The sequence below is a fragment of the Medicago truncatula genome, chromosome 3 (assembly GCF_003473485.1).
Source record: "Medicago truncatula cultivar Jemalong A17 chromosome 3, MtrunA17r5.0-ANR, whole genome shotgun sequence".
Taxonomy (NCBI): Eukaryota; Viridiplantae; Streptophyta; class Magnoliopsida; order Fabales; family Fabaceae; genus Medicago; species Medicago truncatula.
The window spans coordinates 15,714,807-15,740,108 of record NC_053044.1 but is presented as its reverse complement, the minus strand read 5'-3'; the positions used below and the strand labels follow the sequence as shown (position 1 = coordinate 15,740,108).

The window sequence follows — 25,302 nt, the reverse complement described above, 5'->3', positions numbered from 1 at the left end:
ACAACATGAGCTTTGCAAATTCACAATTTCTATATCCCTGGATCTCTAGAATATCATCATATTCAATTCAATAGCTTCATAATATATGTTGAATATATTACAGAAAAGCTTCCACCACATTTGCATCTACTTCTGCACCAAATGCCTCCTTTTTATGTTTCACCATCTTCTCACCAATGTTAAGCATAATCAATTTCTAGGTTGTTTTCATGGGTAAGTTCTTCTTCTTAATTTTCATTTAAAAAAGAATACAATGAGTGTTTCTCATTATTTCAACTCGACAAGTAACTATTTTCATTTTAATTCAACGTCTTTCCTTATTCTTTAAGCCTATCTCCAAATTTTCATGTTCATAAGAATTTTTTTATTCAACTATTACTCCATTTTTGTCCAAATTTCTACAAGGACATAAATAATCATCAATGGATCAAATAAAAATTAAGCCAAATAAGGAAGTTACAACGGCTAAAAACCATAAAAAAAATCTTAAATATGGAAATGGTCCCTGCAAATATCTGACATTTTGGTTTCAGTCACTGTAAAAATATTTTTTGAGTTTTAGTCCCTGCAAATATAGAATATTTGGTTTTGGTCCTTTGTATTTTGTTTTAATCCTTGTAAAATCATTTCATATTGAAATTGGTCCCTATAATATTCATTTTAGTTCTCATTTTGAGGGACTAAAATCAAATACTCTACATATTACAAAGATCAAATCCAATATGAATCAATTTTACAAGGACTAAAACAAAATACCAAGGACCAAAACCAAATTTTTTTATATTTGCAGGGACTAAAATCAAAAAAATACTTTTACATGGACTAAAACCAAAATGTCAGATATTTGCAAGGACTATTTTCACATTTAAGCCTAAAAAAAATATTGCAACAGAAATAAGGAAAACTACATATAGCACAATCCACACAAACTAGCTACAACAAGTTTTTTACACTCCATAGAAACACACTTTGATAAAAAATAAATTAAGAAGAAGAACTTACCCATGAAAACAATCTAGAAATTGATTATGCTTAACATTGGTGAGAAGATGGTGAAACATAAAAATTGCGGGATGAGATGCAGTTGGAAAAATTTTGGTTGGAAAATAACTTTTGAGTTTTTTTTGTCTTTAACCTTTTATTGAATTTTTTTTCTCTCTCTCTCTCTCCCTATTATATTTATTTACTTTATGTGTATCGGATGTCAAGTTTTGATTGGTCGTGACCAACTCAATTTCTTGGTCATGTGACCATCTAAGATTTGCTCTGTATACACTCATGCTTCCTCTAAGATATGCAATTACATTTGCAAACTCTCACTCTTCATTTCGTTCAATCCGTAATTGTTGCATATTAATTGAAACCACTCGCACTCTTCCTCTCATTATCTACAATTACATACGCAAACCGGTATAGTTTGTGGTTATGGTGTCGTCGAGGTCCTAACCGTCATGAGAGCGAAGGATTAAACGAAATTGACACGTCATCAATAATGATTTTAGGTATGTTTTTGAGTCATTTGATAAGTATTTGAAGACAATTTTGTGGATTTTTAGACAAGTTGCTCATAATTTTGGGGCCATTTTATAGTGTTTTGATTTGAGTTGTTGTAATTTTATTTCGTCCCTAACCAGACAACTTCATAGGTGTATCGAGACACCTCATGGAAGTTATGAAATCAGTTTTGCCACTGCGCAACATGCCATTGTGTGTAACACCCGGTTACCCAAAATCAATTTAATAATAAATAAACATGCATCAGAGTAATTCCCAAACGGGCATGTCACACTACATAAATCAATTTTCTTAAATAGAATATAAAAACTATTTAATAAACATCAACCAAAACAGTTTCATCAAACTTTGCAGCGGAATATTCATCATCAATAACAACAGCATAAATGTGTGATTCTCCAATAACAGTCTTGGAATAAAAGCCTCACCAAAGTAAAACCATAATCCGATAATTCAAACAAACATAGGGCTACAACATCAAGTTCCAAAATATGACACATAAGGAATGAAAATAAAATAAGGTAAACCCATCCCGAATGTATCAGAGCCCTAAACACGACACTTGGGCCACCGCCAACCTACTCAGGATCACCTGCAAGTTACCCATACGAAGGGCAACATTTCCAAACAGAAGGGGTGAGATTCACAACAATAATATAGATAAAGAATGCATCAATTGAATCTAACACCCTATCATAATAATTCATCAATAATATATAAACATCATCATTTTCAATGTCAACAATTATGGTAATTAACAACCTACTCAACGACTCATGCCACTCAACACCACCTCACTAAGACTCCTCTAACAACACCCAATGCATGTGGTACCATAATCAGGACCGTAGCCCTCACCGTTGTCGAATGGTTAAAGCATTCTTTTTCAGGACATAAGTCCTCACCACTAAACACCGCTTTGAGCAACTAGTGTTCCACCACTTTGAACGACAAGGCGTTCTAGAGCCGAAGCTCTCCCACTTTTATGCTTATGCAACTGACCCGCTTGTGTATATCTACATACAACCCAACCTATGCATATATATGTAAATGACTCACCACTCCAATCACAACATTCATGTATGACTTAATTAAATAAAAACATACTTTCCAATCAGCATCAAATCATTATAATCACTTTAGAACATCCAGAAAAGTACACCATATAATTAGTCATGCTTATTCATCAAGTTAAATCAACTATCAACAACAGAAATCAATCCAACAAAATACTGGGCAATTTCGCCAGGCGGAAGGCGTGGCTCGCCAGGCGAAATCTAAAGAAAACTGGCTCCTCGCCAGGCGAACACTATACTCGCCAGGGCGGACCAAAACTGGGTGCTCTCGGGAATTTCTACAGGACAGCTCGCCAGGGCGAGCAGATGGCGACATTTCGTCAGGCGAAAATACTCCGCCAGGCGAGTCGCGTCAGTACAGACTCGTGAATTCTGCGATTTTCACCCAAAAATCCCATTTTCCTCCAATTCACTCCCCAAATTCGTATACAGTTATGAAATGAAAAGTCGTACACTCTCAGAACCTATTCATAACATCAAAACTTCTATGATCACACTCAATTCTCCCAAAATCCCAAATTTTCCACATAAACCCAAATTCCCAATTCCTACCCAAAAACCTGTTAAATCCAAATCAGAATTCAGAATCTATATGATTGCAATAAACCTCACCCTTACCTTAGTTTTGCAGAAGAAATGCATAGCAAAAATCGGTCCTAGGCTCTTCCCTCTTGTTCTTCCTCTTGACTTCTCTTGGTTTCTCCAAAAACTCAATTGTACGTAAAACTGTTTTCTCAACTTCTCCCTTCCTCTTAACTCCCCACTTATTTCAATTAACTCCTCTTAATTCTCTTAATTCCTAATTAATTCCCCAACCTCCAAAATAATATTAATTCTCACTTATTCTAATTATTATTAAAATAAACTATATAATAAAATCTAACACATCATAAAATCCACAAATATTATTTTAAAATCATAAAACGACTCCACATAAATCCAAAATAATTAAAATAACGACTAGGGTGTTACAACTCTCCCCAAATTACAGAATTTCGTCCTCGAAATCTTACCTCAAGCGAACAACTCTGGATAAGAATCCCGCATCTTACTCTCCAGCTCCCAAGTCAAACTTTCACCCGTTACACCTTTCCAAACAACTCTCACAAGGGGTATTTCCTTGCCCCTCAAAGCCTTCACTTTCCGATCGTCAATCCTCACCGGCGTGGTCTCTACCGTAAGGTTGTCTCTAACTTGCACATCATCTCTCGGAATAACATGCGAAGGATCCGCTACATACTTCCGAAGCTGCGACACATGAAACACGTCATGCAAATTCGAAAGATGAGGTGGCAAACCCACTCTATATGCCACTGTTCCAACCCTTTTAGATATCTGATACAGACCAATGAACTTTGGAGTCAACTTCTTCGACTTCAATGCACGTCCTACACCCATCATAGGAGTAACCCTCAGAAATACATGATCGCCCTCCTGAAACTCAAGGGCCTTTCTCCGCTTGTCATGGTAACTCTTCTGTCGACTCTGCGATGCTTTCATCTTTTCTCTGATCATCTTGACTTTCTCTGTAGTCTCATGAACCAAATCTGATCCCAACACCACCCTCTCTCCTGACTCAAACCAGCATAAAGGAGTCCTGCACCTCCGACCATACAAAGCTTCGAACGGTGCCATACCTATACTCGAATGGTAACTGTTGTTGTATGTGAACTCTATCAAAGGTAGGTGACTATCCCAAGCTCCACCTTGCTCAAGCACACACACTCTCAATAATCCTCCAATGATTGGATCGTCCTCTCCGACTGACCATCTGTCTAAGGATGATAAGCCGAACTCAACCTCAACTTCGAACCCAAAGCGTCCTGTAAACTCTTCCAGAATCTAGAAGTGAACCTCGGATCCCTATCCGACACAATACTCGAAGGAACTCCATGTAGCTTCACAATATTCTGAATATATATCTCAGCCAACTGAGCTACCGGATAACTGATGTTAATAGGAATGAAGTGTGCCGACTTTGTCAACCTATCGACCACAACCCATATAGAATCATGCCCTCTCGGAGTGTTTGGTAAACTCGTCACAAAATCCATAGAAATGCTATCCCATTTCCACTCCGGTACATCCAACGGTGTCAACAACCCTGCAGGCTTCTGATGTTCAACCTTAGACTTCTGACAAGTCAAACACGCATATACAAAACGAGCGACGTCACGTTTCAACCCAGACCACCAAAACAGCTTCTTTAAATCATGATACATTTTCGTAGCTCGCGGATGAATACTCAAGCTACTCTTGTGACTTTCTTCTAAAATCAACTTTTTCAATTCGTCATTGTCAGGAATACAAATTCTATCTCTGAACCTCAACACACCCTGATCATCAACCTTGAAGTCACTATCCTCGGTGCCATTACCAGCAACCATCAAATCAACAAACTTCACATCCACTTGTTGTGCTTCACGGATATTATTCAGGAAATCACTATTAATTCTCAACATCCCCAACTGTATACTCTGAGGTGACAATTCACAAACAAGGCTCAAGTCTCTAAACTGTTCTAGCAAATCAAATTCTCTCACCATCAACGCAGACATATGTAAGGTCTTCCTGATCAACGCATCCGCAGCCACATTGCCTTTACTAGGATGGTAATTCAAACCAAAATCATAATCTTTTAACAACTCAAGCCATCTCCTCTGCCTCATATTCAATTCCTTCTGGTCAAATAAATACTTTAGACTCTTGTGATCGCTGAACACCTCAAATCTGGAACCGTACAAATAATGCCTCCAAATTTTCAAAACAAACACCACCGCAGCCAACTCCAAATCATGTGTAGGATAATTCTTTTCATGTACCCTCAACTGCCTAGAAGCATAAGCTACTACTTTGCCATCCTGCATCAAAACACCACCCAATCCGAACTTGGAAGCATCACAATAAACAACAAAAGGTTCTTCCGGCTTCGGTAAAATCAAAATAGGAGCAGTTGTCAATCTTCACTTCAACTCATTGAAACTACTCTCACACTGAGCATCCCACACAAAAGACTTACCCTTGCAGGTCAACTGAGTCAACGGAAGTGCTAACTTCGAAAACCCCTCAATAAACCTGCGGTAATAACCAGCCAAACCCAAGAAGCTTCTGATTTCAGTTACCGACTTCGGAGCCTCCCATTGTGATACCGCATCAACTTTTGACGGATCAACTGCTATACCATTACCAAAAATAATATGGCCAAGAAAGCTAACTTCACTTAACTAGAACTCGCACTTCGACAACTTAGCATACAACTTTTTCTCTTTCAACACTTGCAACACAATCTTCAGATGTTCCGCATGCTCTTCTTCCGTCTTAGAATAAATTAAAATATCATCAATGAATACAACCACGAATTTATCCAAAAAAGCATGAAAAATTCGGTTCATATACTCCATGAACACACCGGGCGTGTTAGTAACACCGAAAGGCATCACTTTGTATTCGTAATGTCCATATCGTGTCCTAAAGGCCGTCTTCTGCATATCTTCATCCTTCACCTTAATTTGATGGTAACCTGACCTCAAGTCGATCTTACTAAAAACTTTTGCACTCACCAACTGGTCCATCAAGTCATCAATCCTCGGTAGTGGATACCTGTTCTTTATTGTAACTTTATTCAACTAACGATAGTCGATGCACAATCTCATGCTACCATCCTTCTTCTTAACCAACAACACAGGCGCTCCCCATGGTGAAACACTTGGTCTTACGAACTTCTTATCAAGCAAGTCTTCCAACTGTTTCTTCAACTCTGCTAACTCAGACGCCGACATACGATAAGGTGACATCGACACCAGCTTCGTTCCTGGAACAAGGTCAATTGAAAATTCAACTTCCTTTTCTGGTGGTACATCAGGAATCTCATCCAGAAAGACTTCAGGAAATTCATTCACCACTGGTAACCTGTCTATCACAGCTTGATTCTCTAACGACAAACATGCCATCAAAGAATACATCAAAATTCCATCACGTTCTAGCTACTTCATCTGTTTCGTAGACAAGAACTCAACTTCACCTTCTTCTTCAGCAGAAGCAAAATGCACCGTCTTACTAAAGCAATTGATATGAACTCGGTTATACTCTAACCAATTCATTCCAAAAATAGCATCCATACCCGTCAATGGTAGACACACTAAGTCGACCTCAAAATCTCTACCAAACATAGACAACGGACACCTTAAACAAACAAGAGAAGTAGTTACTGAACCCTTGGCTGGAGTTTCAACAGCCATTTCTCCTTTCATATCAGATACAATCAAATTCAACTTATACGCACATTCTAAAGCAATGAAACAATGAGTAGCTCCAGTGTCTATAATAGCAATTAAAGGAGTACTATTAAAGAAACAAGTACCTCTGATAAGACGGTCCTCATTAGTAGTCTGCGTACCAGCCAAAGCAAACACTTTCCTACCAGTTCTAACCTTCTTCGGTTGTGTGCACTGTGAACTAATATGGCCCTCTTCATCACAATTATAGCAAACTACATCACCACGCTTGCAATTAGCTAGTGTGTGTCCTTTCTGACCACACCTGAAACATTTCTTCTCATCCTTGGTACAAACATTACTCTTGTGGCCCTTCTCGCCACACTTGTAACAAACTATCTCAGCAGGAGCATCCCTCCTATTCGGCCTCCTTTCATCATTCAGTCTCTGCTTTCCCTTGTCAGCCGGGGCACTATACGGTTTAGGACGACTCTGCTGTCCCTTACCTCTTCGCTCACTCATCACCTTATAATGAGCTTTTGAGTCCTCCTCATATATCCTGCAACGACTTACCAAATCAGAGAAAATTCTAATCTGCTGATACCCTATGGCTCTCTTGATGTCAGCTCTCAAGCCATTCTCAAACTTTATACACTTGGAGAATTCAGCTGTCTCCGCGGTATAGTGAGGGTAGAACTTTGCAAGTTCCACAAACTTCACAGCATACTCAACAACAGACATGCCACCCTGCTTCAGTTCTAGAAATTCGATCTCTTTCCTACCTCGGACATCTTCTGGAAAATACCTGTTCAGAAATTCTCTCTTGAACACCGCCCAGGTCACTGCAGCTCCATCCTGTTCCAACACAGGTAGCAAACTTACCCACCAGTCATCTGCCTCCTCAGCTAACATGTGCGTCCCGAACCGCACCTTTTGCACTTCAGAGCACTACATGACCCTGAAAATCCTCTCCACTTCCTTAAGCCACTGCTGAGCACCATCAGGATCATACCTTCCCTTGAATGCTGGGGGATGATTCCTCAAAAAGGTCTCCAACATCCTCACCTCTCCATTACCAGCTCCAGCTTGCGGTTGCTGTTGAACAGCTTGAGCTACAGCCTCAAGTGCAGCAGCAATAGTAGCATCGTTTCTACCAGCCATCTTAAGATTCTACATAAGAAACAACATCTCAAAACAACAACAAAACAACATTAGAGTTGACACTCTATCCTAGGTGGCTCAACACGACTCTGCTACTTGGCTGGACGGACCAACCTGCTCTGATACCAATTGTAACACCCCGTTACCCAAAATCAATTTAATAATAAATAAACATGCATCAGAGTAATTCCCAAACGGGCATGTCACAGTACATAAATCAATTTTCTTAAATAGAATATAAAAACTATTTAATAAACATCAACCAAAACAGTTTCATCAAACTTTGCAGCGGAATATTCATCATCAATAACAACAGCATAAATGTGTGATTCTCCAATAACAGTCTTGGCATAAAAGCCTCACCAAAGTAAAACCATAATCCGATAATTCAAACAAACATAGGGCTACAACATCAAGTTCCAAAATATGATACATAAGGAATGAAAATAAAATAAGGTAAACCCATCCCGAATGTATCAGAGCCCTAAACACGACACTTGAGCCACCGCCAACCTACTCAGGATCACCTGCAAGTTACCCATACAAAGGGTAACATTTCCAAGCAGAAGGGGTGAGATTCACAACAATAATATAGATAAAGAATGCATCAATTGAATCTAACACCCTATCATAATAATTCATCAATAATATGTAAACATCATCATTTTCAATGTCAACAAATATGGTAATTAACAACCAACTCAACGACTCATGCCACTCAACACCACCTCACTAAGACTCCTCTAACAACACCCAATGCATGTGGTACCATAATCAGGACCGTAGCCCTCACCGTTGTCGAATGGTTAAAGCATTCTTTTTCAGGACATAAGTCCTCACCACTAAACACCGCTTTGAGCAACTAGTGCTCCACCACTTTGAACGACAAGGCGTTCTAGAGCCGAAACTCTCCCACTTTTATGCTTATGCAACTGACCCGCTTGTGTATATCTACATACAACCCAACCTATGCATATATATGTAAATGACTCACCACTCCAATCACAACATTCATGTATGACTTAATTAAATAAAAACATACTTTCCAATCAGCATCAATTCATTATAATCACTTTAGAACATCCAGAAAAATACACCATATAATTAGTCATGCTTATTCATCAAGTTAAATCAACTATCAACAACAGAAATCAATCCAACAAAATACTGGGCAATTTCGCCAGGCGGAAGGCGTGGCTCGCCAGGCGAAATCTAAAGAAAACTGGCTCCTCGCCAGGCGAACACTATACTCGCCAGGGCGGACCAAAACTGGGTGCTCTCAGGAATTTCTACAGGACAGCTCGCTAGGGCGAGCAGATGGCGACATTTCGTCAGGCGAAAATACTCCGCTAGGCGAGTCGCGTCAGTACAGACTCGTGAATTCTGCGATTTTCACCCAAAAATTCCATTTTCCTCCAATTCACTCACCAAACTAGTATACAGTTATGAAATGAAAAGCCGTACACTCTCAGAACCTATTCCTAACATCAAAACTTCTATGATCACACTCAATTCTCCCAAAATCCCAATTTTTCCACATAAACCCAAAAACCTTTTAAATCCAAATCAGAATTCAGAATCTATATGATTGCAATAAACCTCACCCTTACCTTAGTTTTGCAGAAGAAATGCACAGCAAAAATCGGTCCTAGGCTCTTCCCTCTTGTTCTTCCTCTTGACTTCTCTTGGTTTCTCCAAAAACTCAATTGTACGTAAAACTGTTTTCTCAACTTCTCCCTTCCTCTTAACTCCGCACTTATTTCAATTAACTCCTCTTAATTCTCTTAATTCCTAATTAATTCCCCAACCTCCAAAATAATATTAATTCTCATTTATTCTAATTATTATTAAAATAAACTATATAATAAAATCTAACACATCATAAAATCCACAAATATTATTTTAAAATCATAAAACGACTCCACATAAATCCAAAATAATTAAAATAACGACTAGGGGTGCATGTCTCGCGTGCAGGGACGGACCCATAAATATTTAGTAGTATAGGCCAATTTAGAGGCAACAACGAAGTTTTTTTTTGTCTCGTAGCATAGTGGTTGGAGCATGCTCTGTCCCTTGATGATAATCTACCATTTTTGACCCTGAAATTGATGGCTCCCACTAATCAAGTCATTTTCAAGAAACTTTGCATTTCTTGATTCCACAATCCTAGTGCTATGAGATGGGCAATAGAACCTATACCCTTTAGAATTTTCGGCATATCCAATGAAATACCCACTTATAGTTCTAGGGTCTAGTTTCTTTTCTTGTGGATTGTAAACTCTTACTTCAAACAGATATCCCCAAACGCGTATATGACGCAAACTCGGTTTCCAACCTTTAAATAACTCAAACGGTGTCTTTGGGACAACCTTGGTTGGAACACGGTTCAATATATACACTGCCGTTTTAAGAGCTTCAGTCCACAAGGACTTTGGAAGTCTGGAGTTGCTACGCATACTCCTAACCATGTCCATTAAAGTTCGGTTTCTTCTTTCTGACACCCCATTCTGGTCCGGAGAACCAGGCATGGTGTATTGGGCAACTATCCCATTATCTTGAAGAAACTTCGCAAATGGACCCATGGCTTGTCCATCCTCAGTATATCTACCATAATATTCTCCACCTCTATCAGTTCTCACGATCTTAATTTGTTTTTCGCATTGCTTTTCTACTTCAGCCTTAAAAACTTTAAAGGCATCCAATGCTTCATACTTATTATGAAGCAAGTAGACATGCATATATCGTGAGTAATCATCAATGAAAGAAATAAAGTATTTCGGACCTGGTATGTCCATATCTGGACGACATATATATTTTGTATCAGTATATGTTTTTCGGTATATGCATTGTAATGTTACAGTGTCGCATGCTTATATTTCATGAGTAGACATGCATATATCGTGAGTAATCATCAATGAAAGAGATAAAGTATTTCGGACCTGGTATGTCCATATCTGGACGACATATATATTTTGTATCAGTATATGTTTTTCGGTATATGCATTGTAATGTTACAGTGTCGCATGCTTATATTTCATGTGCATTGAGGAATCCACACTTGATTGTTTGTATGATATTATGACTTTAATCATGCATCAAATATAGATTAATCAATTAAATTAATTGCCTACTATTTTGCAATTAATCATTTAAAGTAGATGTCAATATGATCTATATGATTTTAATTAATTAGGGACTAGCCACAACATCTTTAATTATGCAAAATTGTATATTAAGTTTTAAGATCATGGTTGTGACATTGATGGTAATTAATTATATTGAACATAGTAAATCTTATCCCACAGGAATTTTTGTTATGTTTTGTATAATTAATTAGGATAAAATATCAATTTATATTTTCTAACTTACCCTCAGGAATTAGAAAAAAGAACATAAATTGATAGTTTTGTCATTGAGTTATATGAATTTAATTAAATAAAATTTTAGCCTACAGGTAAATTTTATGTCACTAGGTTCATAGTTTGAAACATGTTTTTGGGGTTAAAATTGCTAAAAATTGCATTTTTCCGTATGGGTTTTTCAACCGGGTCATTTTGACCCATTCGGAGGTTGAAGACACAGTCCAGTTTATTTTTAAATTTATGATAAATAATATGAAACTGGATATCGTACTGCATAGTTAAAAGCGTGTCTTACTCTAGCTGCAAAAATTAAACATACATGTTTGTCATACCCCAATTTTTTATTTAAGGTCCACATTCATACGCCCTTTGACCTTGATTAGTCTCTGACTTTTCAATGAAAATTCGACAGAGAGGTATTTTAAAATACCTCATTTTTTGTTCCGAGTCGACCTCTTCTCTCTTTATTTTATTTTTATCTATTTCCATCTTTTATTTATTTTAATTTCAATTAATTTCAATTTTACCTTTTTTATCATTTTAATTAGTCTTTATTTATTTATTTATTTTTTTTCTTTTTAATCACTTCTTTTTAGTCTTTATCTCTTTTCTTTTATTATTATCCTTTTATCCATAATTCCAAAAAACGGTCCAAGTTCGCGCGCATCAATCACACACAGCCTTCTTTCATTCATCCTCATCCTCATCCAATCCACGCAGCCTGTCACACGCTTCAGAGGCGGTTCCAATCCAGTTCACGCGCATCAATCACAAGTTCAGGAACAGAAATACATTTTTCTTCTCCTCAAGCCACATCTTTTATGCTCTTATCAACAAACCCTAGCCTCAGCCCAGAAGGGACACGCAGAGAAGAAGCGAGGGAGGAGAAGTATAGAGAAAGCCAGAGACACACATAAGCAGCCGGGAATCAAATCAACCACAAGGCCAGACTCGACTCACAACAGCCAAACCCTCAAGCCAGAATCACGCCGAGTGCCAACAACACAGCCGTCACAACGGATCGCGAGTTCAGAGCCGAATCCGAGTCTGTACCGGACAAAGTGAACGCAACGAGGTTTCAATCCGTCTCTACAACACAGGAATCGCACCATCAATCAAATACATAAGGTAGTATTTTTGTTCCCCTTTAGATCTAGGTCTGCGTGTGCGTGTTATTGAATTTAGGGTTAGAATCAAGTAGAGAAGAAGAGAACAAGTAGAAAGAACTAAAAAAAATCAAAAAATAAATTGATAGGGTTCCGACGCGGTGGTGCCGCCGCACCGGCCGGCCAACCGCCGCCGGAACCCCTTTATATCTCACTGGAGAAGATGAAGATGTATGGGAGAGAGAAGAGAGAGACCGGTGAGATTAGAGAAGGAAGAGAGAGAAAGAGGAATGAAAAATGGAAAAAAACCAGTCCACAGCCTATATATACTGTTAGGCCGAACCAGTTCAGCCCTTGAATCGAACCGGACCTAAAACTGGTTCCCTTTAAGCCCAACGCCCCATCTGTTTTCCAAAAGCCCAATTCCCTTTCATTTTTCTCTGCTTGCTGTTTAATACCCCTGAATACTGTTGCACCCCCACCTTGTGATTGAACCCAATTTTTATTTCTTTCAAGTCTTGCATACATTTTATTCTTATCTTTTAGCATTTTAATTATTATCTTACATCCCCTCATGCATATTTTATTTATTTATGTAATTTATTTCACAGCAAAGATATTAGAATGTAAACTAGGTTTGATGTAAATAATTCATTTATTCTCTTATCATTTACTTTCGGCAGACTTTCGGCAGACCTTAGAATGTATAATAGGTTTTATGTAATAGCTTTAGGTGCATGTGTGCGTGTATGTTTACCTTTTATGCTTAGTAGTTTAGGTCAAAGGTCCTTGTGGTGGTCCAACACCACCATAAGGTACCTACGTTTTACTTTCGTGCTCCGTTAGTTTAATTTTAGTCCAATTATTCAAAAACAACAAAAACATGCAAATAACAAAAAAATCAAAAATATTTTCATAAACAAACCTTGATTTAAGATCAAGTGATCGTCTTTTTTTATTTTTTATTTCCTAAATCAAATTGTAATCAACTTTAATCATACTTTAAGTTATTTTCTCTTAATATAAAAAACACAAACAAATACTCATTTGCCACTTGACTTTTCATTTTAAAACCTTTTTCAAAACTAATAAAAAACACACAACCAATCAAACGTCAATTTTTACCTCGAACTACGAGGTTTTGATCCCTCACGGGTACGTAGGCAGAGGACCATGTCCTTCCAAACAATAAAAAATGTAGATATTCAGGTCTTTATTTTTTCCACTTTAGTTCTTCTTTTCAAAATAAGCAAGCAAGTTATAGCACATTAAATTAAATAAAATCAAGAGGTTCCCGTAGAGTACTACGGACATAAAGGGTGCTAATACCTTCCCTTTATGTAACTAACCCCCGAACCCTAAATCTTTTCAAAATGGGGTAGTTTGAACTTTTTTCCCCTTTTCTTAAAAATTAAATGTTCAGTCGTGAAATAAATTAGTGAGTCAAAAGCTAATCAAATAGCCTTGATCTCCAAAAAATGGCGCGACAATGCTTATAATTAAAATTGAGACTACTAAACAAATATCATGTTTTACCAAATAACTACTATAAACAGTGGAAACTTAAATTAGGATCAAGGCATATCTCCAGCCATTGCTCCTGCTTGAAGTAGTTGAGGCTCTTCTAAACCTTCCACAATCTCACTTTGATGGTGTAAGTCTTCTGAATAGAGATGTTAGGCTTAGGGAACCAAAACAAATGAAGTGCACTCCTTTATATAACTTATGCCATCAAGAAGTTACTGAAAGTGCAAAATAAAACTGCTCCTCCACTAACTCATAACGGGCAGTTACTAAATTTAAGGGAAAGAATAAAGACAATTTTCTGATTAATGGATAATTACCACTATGTGCTCTTAGTGGGTAATTACCACTTATTTATTTAAATAAATAAATAACTTAATTAGGGAAAAATCCAACATAGAACTCTTAAAATAAACTCAGTACCTATGCCTTTATGTATTTGAAGCTTTGTGTAATGTGTTGTGCCCCTTCTCTCACACAGTATGAATGGGTTTCTCGTGTTTTAGTTAGGGGATTTGGTAGAATATTGTCTTATTAATTGGGTTTATTTAGTGGGAGTTTCTACGGTACACCTCATAAATTGAGGTGTATCGATACTCCACTTCATAAATTTATAAATTAATGATCATTTTTTGAAATAAGTTGTTATTTATCATTATTTATATTTTAGAAAACACCATCTCATGAGAAAAAAAAACATCATTTCATTATTTATATGAATTATATTAAATTTTTAACATTTTCTCATAAAAAATAATCAATATTTTTCATTATGAGCAATAAAAATTCAAAAAAAATAAATTTTATTTCATTGACGCTTTTGGTAAATAAGATTTAATTATTATAATTATCAATGATAGAAAATAATTATTTTTTCTTCAAAAAAACAATCAATTTAATTATTAATTTAATGTTTGGTGTACCGGTACACTCAAAATGTTGAGTGTACCATAGAATTTATCTTATTTAATTTATAATTTGGTGTAGGCAATTATTGACTTAATCAAAGTTCACCACTTCCTTCTTTTCATTCGTATGTGTATGGGTGGTATTTTACAAAAATAAAAAAATATAGTGAGGGCCGAGGCCCTCAGAGTAGTGTGCATAGGTCCGTCCCTGCTCGCGTGCCCATATACATGACTAGGGAAGAAGGCAGTTTTCACCACTGCCTCGCGCGCCCAGGCGCATACCCCACTCTTGTTGGTTGAGAAAAAACAACTTTTTGTTGTTTTTTTATTGCGGGTTGGAGGAAAAAGTCATGCAAATTAATGGATAGCATCGCTCCAGAAGGTAGTAGCAGCTGGTTTCAAGAAGAAAGAAACCAGGAACACCCAGGGAAAAGAGAGGATCAAGTTGAGTTGATAAGGAATCATAAAGAGGAAAAAATTTCAACACAAAGGTGGAAGCTAAAATGGCATCGAAAAGTGAACCTAGCATTCAGAACCTCCAAGAAAAGATGGAGAAATTCCTTCGGGGATTGAAAGTGAGCATAAATGAGATACAATTCGAACAACAGCACTGTCAAACAATCTTCAAAGACTCCTAGCAAAAATTAGAAGCTAGGATCCAGGAGATTAAAGATCAATGGATGCAAGAATCCTAAAAGAAGAATGAGCAGTTGATTGCATGCAATGCTAAGAGGGAAGCATGTCGATCAATGGAATTGCGCAATAAAAAAAATATTTCTCCATTAAATCCAAGGAAAGAAACAGGGAAGGTAGAGAGGAAAGGCAATGAAGAAAAGGGTGTCTTAAGCAAGAAATAGGGAGCGTAGGAAAATAGAGAAGTAATGCGGGAATAGTTGAGAAATACAAAAAGCCAGCGTCTCAGAGATGGTGATAAGCCGCAAGCAATACCATCTTATGTGAAGCATACTTACCCAATCTTAAGCAAGAAGAAAGAAGAAGGGCGCAGTTTCGAAATTTTTTATGGAAATAATCGCCAAGTTGCAAGTCAACATGTCATTTGTTGAAGCTATTGATCAAATATCAGTATATGCAAAATTCATGATAGAGTTAATGAAGACGAAGCAAATTCTACGTGATGATGAAAATGATGAGTTAACTGATGAAAATGTTTACCTGCGCACTTGAGTTAACACGTATCCTTGGATGGGCTTCGGCCCATACCGGCACAGCTGATTTTAGCATCGGAAATAAGCTTATTGGACACAATCGTCCGTTACTAGAGTTATAAGTTCAGAGAAGACCTCGTCGGTGTGAGGATCTGCTGCTAGTTAGTAGATCAATGACAGAGTGAAAGGATATTAACGATCAATATGGGGGAGTGAGTGTTGAGGATTCCAAGTTCCAACAACCTCAAGGATTTCAAATTAGTAAAATCACTATGACTCACCATTGGAGAAGTGTGGGAATGGAGATGGAATGGACAAAAAAGTTCTGAAAGATCAACTATGATGTTGTGCTGCTTTTGTTGTTTTTGGAAGTCGCCACCGGAGAAGTTCTTTGTTTTCTATGCTGTATTTTGATTCTCATTGTCATACTTTTTACTTTGAGTTTATGTTTATCAGAATCAAAATACTAGGCTACTTCATTAAATATGAATCAGAACATTACATGCTTCAATAATATGTTTTAGTGGTGTATTTTGATTTTGATTGTCTTTGATACCAGGCTACTTTTGAATAATTGTCTCCTGTTAGTCCCTTGTGCACCGTACCTCAAATGAGTTGGTACTCGTTAAACATTCAGGGATGAAAATGACTATTTGTCCATGTTTTTAGGAGTAGATAGGAAATATCTGGTCTGCTGGTGAATGATGTTCTACATTTTGTTTTCTCCCTAGATTTCATCACTGCTTGTTGATGAATCTTCATACTAATAGATTAACTTTTTGGTTACTATTTTGTGCCTCTTGTGTGTGTGTTTGATGTTTCATAGAGGGCACAAACATTAAGGGTGTGTTTGGATTGAGGGTTTAGAAGGGAAAGGGAGGGGAGGGTTTACTTTTCTTTTTTAAATTACGGACTATGTAACATGTTTTTCTAAAATAAATTAAGTGTGATTGAAGAAGTATTATATGATCATTTATCATGTTAATATGTTAACTTTTTAAAAAACATTTCATAGTGTCCGTAATTTAAAAATGAAAAGTAAACCCTCCCCCTCATTTCCCCTCCTAAACCCTCCATCCAAACACACCCTAAAATTCCCTTTCAAAGTAAAGACACAAACTACTAGAGTCATTGAGATGTTTAAAATTTATACAAGAAAAGAATGCATAAAAATATGATCTTTTACCAAACATATTTTGACTGACCATTACAAATGTAACCAGGTGAAATTAAGGTTCTAAGATACTAGCTGAAAATTAAAAATGAAAATTACATTTACAGAGACTTACAAAGTTTTATTATGTATCCAATAAAATATGTTCAATGTAAAACATTCAGAAACTCTATTCACATCATTTAAATTACAGCCATTGTTTGACAGCACAAGTTTTATACTTGTCCAGGAGAAGAAATTAATCTTTTAATAATAAGAGGTCCATCCACTGTATTCTTGCCAGGAAGAGTCTCAGGCTCAGATCAATGATTAGTATTTGAATTGGAAGAACGAAATGGCCACAAAAAGGAAAATGGATTTCTCCTTCCTCGGCCATTATTGTTTTGACCAGTACTATTGTCATTCCTTCCTCCCCAGTTTCGACTACCACGTCCATGAGGCGGCAGCTCAACACGGCATACAGGACATGAATTATGCTGAATTAACCAAGGAACAATGCAGTCCGAGTGGTAAATATGCTTACATGCCATCTCCCTTGCCTTAGAACCGAGTTCAAACCTTTCTATACAAATTGGACAATGTGAATCGGAGTGAAGATGTGCTTGTGTGATCTTAATGGTAGGCATTGCTTCAATTGAAGATCGTGAGGCCGGGGCTGGACCACAACCGTTTGTATTGAGTTGTTCGATAAGTTCATCTAGTCCGTGATCCATAAAGTAGCCACCAAAATCAGAGCGTCTAGGATCACCTCTAGAAGTAGGTGTTTGACCTTGAAATATTAAATAACGACCAGAAGAACTAAAAACACCCCAAGTTTGTTCAGGAACAGAACCAGAAACAGATCTCCTTCTGACATCAAAGTTTGTGGTTCTTCCATCCATTCTCTGCCTCATGTAACTATCAATAGCATCTCTAAACCCAATTCTTGGTACAGAACCTCTTTGACTTACAACAGCATGTATAGCATCGAAAATATCAGGATCATCTTGAAACTCTTCCAACTGTGATGACGATGCAAGTCCTCGATTCTCATGCATTTCTTGCACAAATCCTCCATCGCAGTAAGGGCAAACTGCATCCCTCCCTGCAAGCAAGATTGGCTCCCTGCATGTATGACACCAGAATGTTGCCCTCCTTGACATCATTTCTCCTTCACTAGAACTTCAAATCCAGAAAATACACGAAAAAGACCGGTTTCTTTCTACATTAAAAATAGAGTTGGAAATAGAAGTCATCAATGGAGTAAAAAATGGTTATACGGTATACATCATTAGGTCCTTAAGATTTTCTACATCAAGTAGGATATGCTTTTTATCAATGGCAGATTATCAAGGTCAGCCAAAATCTGCAATATTAAGTATTAACATAGCGTTGCCGCCTATGGCAGAAACACAGCGGATATATTAGGTGTTTCTGCTTATGGAGGCTCGCACAGAATCCTCCCTGCTATAACGCCATGGTGGACATTTAACAACACTGAAGCAACCAACCCTACAAATTTGACTTGTAAGGTGAGAGATGTTTCTCATTTATGAACACTTTTTCATACCATATCACATCCAATGTGAAACTCTCAGCAGGTGTAAACTAGTAAACCTAGGAATAGTGTGACCTTAAATTCTTTACAACCAGCAAAAGGACCAAAATAAAATCAAAACTTTGTTTTAAAAGGTTTTTGCCCTAAAATAAAAGGTTTTCCGTTGAGGGATGAAATATAAGTTAACTCAGAAAGAAAACAGTAGGAACAAGAAATGAAAATAAAAAGCTTAGTCAAAATCATAAAGATTTTATGCAAATGACTCCATAAAATTGAGGCAAGCAAAGCCTTCATTTGGATTTCATGCAAATGGCTCCATAAAAATGAAATTACAAGTCTAACAAGACTATGAACACAGAAGTCGCGAACTTCTAGCATAGATAACTATCTCTTTGTCTCTCTTCTTATTAGTCAAAAACAATAAAAAGAGAAAAAATGAAGGGAAATAGTATGAACATAACGTAAGTATGAAAGAGATGTACAAAAGCTGTTACAAAATAGTTGTACAAATATGTAGCCATATGTGTCGGTGTTGGAATCCGCTAACACATGTTGGACACCGACATCGAAGACACCTTTAATATGTAGTGCTAAGGTTACATAGGTTACCATCTTTTTTTTTTTTGTTAGATAGGCCTAATAATAATAACCACTTAAAAACTCACACACAGAAGTGACGAAACCTAGGTTTGAACCCGGGTCACCGTGTCCAGCTAAACAATTTCGGCACAACAAATAACAGAAAGGAAAAACAAAACTCTAAACTCCAAGACACAGACAAATTGAATATAATCAATTTTTCTCCATCACGGAAAAAGGTCAATTACTAGAACTAAATTTCAACAACAGAAGAAAGAAAAAGCACATGAAAACTACCTCAGAGAAAAGATTCACCAAAATGACATTTAAGCACATAACTTTCAAATGGGGTTTCAATTTTATTCAAACAAAATTGAATTATTCAGAGTCTAAGTTCATACCTGTATATAATCCGCAGAATATAAATGATAAAAACAGCAGCCAAAGTAATTAATAAGAGAAAAATTTAAGAAAAGGGAAAAATATTAATGAAAGTGAAGTTACCTAGAAAAGGGAGAGAATACCAAAGAGAGAGGAAAAAAAAAGTCCACGGGATGAGAAATTTCAAAGCAAGGTAGCGTGTAATTTTGAGTTTATTGGAGAAACAAAATTCATTTATGTTTAAAAAAAATATATTCATTTATGTTGTTTAGTTTTTTCTGTGGCCGAAGTTCGAACCCCGGACCTTGCATATTCTATGCATTTGTCTCTATCAATTGAGCTAAACTCACGAGGACTATGTTGTATAGGTCTATATAAACATCCATTTCACTAAAAATTTATTTTTAAATATAAGTCACTTTTTAAATTATTAGATACATTTATTATTTTTTCCTAAATATAATCCATAATTATTAAAAAAATTACGGCGAATAACCCCTAATTAATATTTAACTTATTTTGAAATATGAAAAATCAAATTTAATAATTTCACGGTCCCAAAATGTAAACAAAAATGAGTCAATATAAATTGATGTATTTGATACAAATTTTGTACCAAATACATTAACGGTTGTTGATCAATTTTTATTTATATTTTAAGACGGATGAAGTACATACACAAATAAATGATAATTTGATAATATTAAGATATAAAATTGACATATTAATTTACAAAGGAAATTCGATCGTGTTTGGCATTTATTGATTCAATGTGCGTCAACAGAAATCATGCTTACTCCTTATTTATCAAAGAGTTAGACAAACAAAATTACAAAGGCATATCAAACCGGGTGTCGTCTAAGGATGTTGGTTTTGTGGGTCGTTGATGTTCTTTACGCTTTTTCTTAGGAGTTGTGTTATTTGAATATCCATATATGTGACAATCAAAATTTTACAAAGAAAATGAGGTAGTGACACAAAAACCAAAGCAATAGAGAGAGAGAAAGTAAAAAGATAATATGAGTATGAGAGAGAGTTATCACAAAAGTTGTAAAAAATGGTTGTTCAAATATCATTTCTTTTTTCTTAGGGTTTTTCCCTAATTCCCCTCCTATATATATATATTTTTTTATTTTTTTAATAATATATATTGAATAGGCGGTAGAGAATGAGAGTTTCAGTTTCTCTCTCCCCCTGATGCCTAACCTATCTCAAAGCTTATGTAAAAAAAAACACTAACAATTTTTCTTACAAAATATGAAAGAAAAAAAAAAAGCAAAGAAGGCTTATATATAAGAACGGATGAAATAATTTTGTTTAATTTGATGTATACCAAATAATAGTCTTTGACTCATTAGTTACAAGGACATTGATGAATGATGAGAGGTAGAATCCACTTCATTACAAATCATCTTCATTTTTTGGGTTAGAATATCCTCATTTGTTATTCTCTCCATATTTGCTCTATAGTTTTGGAAATATAATGTGAAGTTTGAAAACATTGTAAAATAATTAATGGTAGGACTCATCATCTATATTTTATGTTTTTATAAGAAATCTTCAATTTATGTTGATAAATGAAGAAGATTCTAACCCGACATTGATATGTATGAGTTGAGGTTTTAATATGAGATTCCTCATATATATTTTTTTTTGGTCTTAGATGAAGTGGTAATCCACTGAAATTAAAACTCACATACAACTGCGAGGTCCTGGATTCGAACCCATGTCACGACGTCCGGCCTTGCAATTTCGGCATTTGCCAGTTGAGCTAGGACTTCTGGACTCCTCATTTTTTCGTATACACTTACAAGAAACTATTTGATAAAAACAAAATAGACTTTGTTATTTTGTGAATATTAATGACCCATCATGTATATTTTGTGTTTTTATGTGAATTTTTTTGAATTATTTTCATAAATGAAGAGGATCCTAACCGAACATTGATATGTATGAGTTGAGGTTCGGATATGAGATTCTTCACTTCTTCGTAAACATTTACAAGAAACTATTTGATAAAAAGAAAATAGACTTTGTTATTTTGTGAATATTAATGACTCATCATCTATATTTTGTGTCTTTAAATGAAATCCTCCATTTATTTTGATAAATGAAGAGGATCCTAATCTGACATTGATATGTATGAGTTGATGTTTGAATATGAAATTCCTCACTTTTCGTAAACACTTATGGTTAACAAGAAACTATTCGATAAAAAAGAAAATAGACATTGTTATTTTTTTAAAGAGCTATTTTTGGTCTGTTTGGTAAAACTATGTTATAAGCTAAAAAGTTAGCTGATTTAAATTAAAGTGTTTGATAAAATTAGATTTTGAACTCACTGATAAATATAAAATGACAAAAACATATTTTTGGCTAATTTAGCATATTTGGGCATCTTGTAGAAAATTAGCCAATAATATATTCATTTTTCAAGAATATAATTAATATATTCAATATATAATAACATACAAGAAAGTGCTTTTGTTATTTTCGTGTTTAAAAAAATTAGAAACTACTACCGAAAAAATTATCGGGTTGAGTCACGACCAGGTCGCTCTCTTTAAGACGTTTCGCGGCACTACCAAAGTTTGTACAAGGTAGAATAACAACCGCTCCTCCTTCAGGATAAAACAACCTAGATCACTTTTCAATTACGTACTGCACAATATGTAATTGTTCGAGAATATACACCTAAAAAATATGGCTTAATCGTTCGATTAAAACCACTCAATATGGTACGTGACCACTCTTATCGAAACCGAAGGGACAAAAAGGAGCAGAAGCAGAAGAAGGAATCGTCAACACAAGTCGAAGGAGGGAGAAGAGACGAAAAGCACATGAATCATCAAATGTGAATTTCAGTGTTAAGAATGAGTGGGGTGAGCTCTCCTTTTATAGGCATAGTTCGTAACAAAAATCGAGTGACTTAAGGATTAAGTCAACTTAATCCTTAAGCTAAACACGTTTTGTTTTCTGTTGGATTTATCTGGATACACGTTTTGGATTAGATCGTAACGAATTTATTTGACCCAAGCCCAAGCCGGCCCGACCCGACCAAGTCGGCCGTTCGGATGGCGGCGTCGTCGAGCGCATGATATATATATTTTTCTAAGCGCTCACCCGTTCACAAAAGTGGGTATCCCAATGGCACACCCTTGGAGCTCACCCCACTCTTATATAAACACTTGCTAGTTGGTGTGGCTCATCAATGTGGGACATTTTTAAGTCACACACACTAGTTCTTACATTGTGTTTTTCTATCCAATTTTTCACTAGAATTAACTAGTATTCCAACAATCCGCCACTTGACTTTATAATGGTTTCGAGAAATAACGAAAAACGTTTCCATAAGATTTGCTGGTAAACAAGGTGCGCCTACAACTCGAACCTTTGCATAGATGGTATTCCGATTTAGCAAGAGTTTCTTACAACATTGAACTCTATCTCAGACATAGAATCCACACACAAATCTTTTCTTAGGTGTATTCTAAAAGTACGTGCATTTATGGCCCTGCACGTCTATTTCGGTTTTAACGAACGCTCTAGGAATTCTTCCTCGAGATTCCATAGGACCGACCTCAGTTCCACATTCGTATAGGAGAGTCTATCAAGAGTACTCCTGTAGTTATGCAATCCACTCAACATAGAGTATAAATCTCATTAAGAGTTGCTATTCTCTCATCCTTCTTTCGCTGCAGGATCATGCTTTCTATATCCTTTTTTCTCATAGCATGTTCTATCACTTCATGACTAGTTATTATCCATTGAACCTAAGTCTTGGGATCTCCAGTCAAGTAGGTTGGGTTACCATCACTCAGTGAGCTATAGGCATTAGTCCCATCCTACTGGATGTTTCTCGGACTTTCTCTCTGTTCAGTCCTTTCGTCAAAGGATCAGCCAAGTTTTCATTAGTACGTACAAAATCAACTCTAACCGCTCCATTAGAGATACATTCTCTAATTGTGTCGTGTTTTCGCCTTATCAGTCATCTCTTTCCATTGTAATAACGATTCTTAATCTTTTCAATAGCCGCGGTACTATCACAATGAATTTACACAGTCGGTAACGGTTTCTCCCATAAAAGGATCTCAGCTAGCAAGGATCTTAGCCAACTTGCTTCTTCACTAGAAGTAGCTAGTGCTATCATCTCAGATTCCATTAAGGACCTAGCCAGAATGGTCTGCTTCTTAAATTTCCAAGAAACAGCCCATCCAGCTATGCTAAATATATATATTCGTTGGTCGCTTTGGAATCATCCGACAAGGTGTTCCAATCTGCATCATTGTACCTTTCAAGTACAATAGGATATTTTTGATAATGCAGACCCAAATTCATAGTCCCTTTCAGGTATCTCACGACTCTCTCAATTGCATGCCAATGCTCCTTGCTTGGCCTACTTGTAAATTTGCATAAGAGTCCCACGATCTTAAGGTGTTCTTAAAAAGTTTTACACTTGGATCATAAGGTGTGCTTGCAGGTTTACAATCAAAATAATTATATTTCCTTAAGATCTTCTCAACGTAGTGAGACTGATCCAAGGATATTCCTTTATTTGATCTTGTAATCTTGATGCCAAGAATTACATCAGCGTCTCCTAGGTCTATTATATCAAAGTTGTTACTCAACAGTGATTTCACAGAGTTTATGGCAGGAATGTTTGACCCAAATATCAGCAAGTCGTCTACATAGAGACATATGATTGTGCAAATGTTTTTATCATACTTGTAATAAATACATTTGTCACTTTCATTCACTTTGAACTCATTCGAAATCATTAAGTTGTCAAACTTTTGATGCCACTGCTTAGGGGCTTATTTTAGACCATACAAAGATTTTTCTAACTTACAGACCTTGATTTCCTGTCCATGGACTACAAAACCTTTAGGTTGTTCCATATAAATTTCTTCTTCCAGCTCACCATTCAAAAAGGCAGTTTTCACATCCATTTGGTTTACAATTAAGTTAAAACCAACAACTAAGGAAATTAGTACCCTTATGGATGTGATTCGAGTAACTGGTCAGTAGGTATCATAAAAATCTATATTTTGTCTTTATCTGAAACCTTTGGCTACAAGGCTAGCCTTGTATTTATCGATAGTTCCATCAGGTTTAAGTTTCTTTCTCAAAACCCATTTACATCCTATTGGTTTGCAGCCTGGAGGCAGTTCAACCAAGTGCCAGGTTTCGTTAGACTGTAGAGAATTCATTTCATCATTTATGGCTTCTTGCCATAAGTCAGCATCCAAGGAAGACAACGCCTCCTTGAGGTTTGATGGATATTCTTCTAATGTATTGACCACATATTCGGGTCCATAATTTTTAGCAGTTCTTGCTATCTTACTTCTTTGAAGTTCTATAACATCTTGTTGGATGTTTTCATCACTATCTCTGATCACTAGAGTGTGATCAGGTGTAGTGTTCATATTTGCGCCCCTACTATTACCCCCACTTTCTCTTGATAGAAAAGGAAATTTGGTTTCATAGAAATCAACGTCATTTGATCTATGATCACTTTAGCTTTTATGTCATAAAACCTATATGCTTTACTATTTAAGGCATACCCAATGAATACACATTCATAGGCTCAACTAGC

General features: G+C 36.3%; 1 protein-coding gene across 3 annotated transcripts; it reads right to left on the bottom strand.

Annotated features, from left to right (window-relative positions):
* Positions 1-17,264: 17,264 nt before the first annotated feature.
* Positions 17,265-19,909, bottom strand: LOC25480121 (probable E3 ubiquitin-protein ligase RHC1A). Of its 3 annotated transcripts, none has more exons than XM_024774604.2 (2): positions 19,830-19,909; positions 17,265-18,410 (listed from the first exon to the last, which is right to left on the bottom strand). In XM_024774604.2, exon 2 carries the CDS (start codon positions 18,352-18,354, stop codon positions 17,512-17,514), a length of 843 nt encoding a protein of 280 aa, XP_024630372.1. In that variant the 5' UTR covers positions 18,355-18,410; positions 19,830-19,909; the 3' UTR covers positions 17,265-17,511. The 3 variants fall into 3 exon arrangements, with proteins under 3 accessions (XP_024630372.1, XP_024630373.1, XP_024630374.1); XM_024774605.2 differs by having other exon boundaries at positions 19,727-19,876; XM_024774606.2 differs by lacking the exon at positions 19,830-19,909 and adding an exon at positions 19,623-19,716.
* Positions 19,910-25,302: the final 5,393 nt, after the last annotated feature.

What these genes read in the sequence shown, in the direction of transcription:
- LOC25480121 (XM_024774604.2), bottom strand. Translation starts at nt 18,354, where the DNA reads ATGATGTCAAGGAGGGCAACATTCTGGTGTCATACATGCAGGGAGCCA.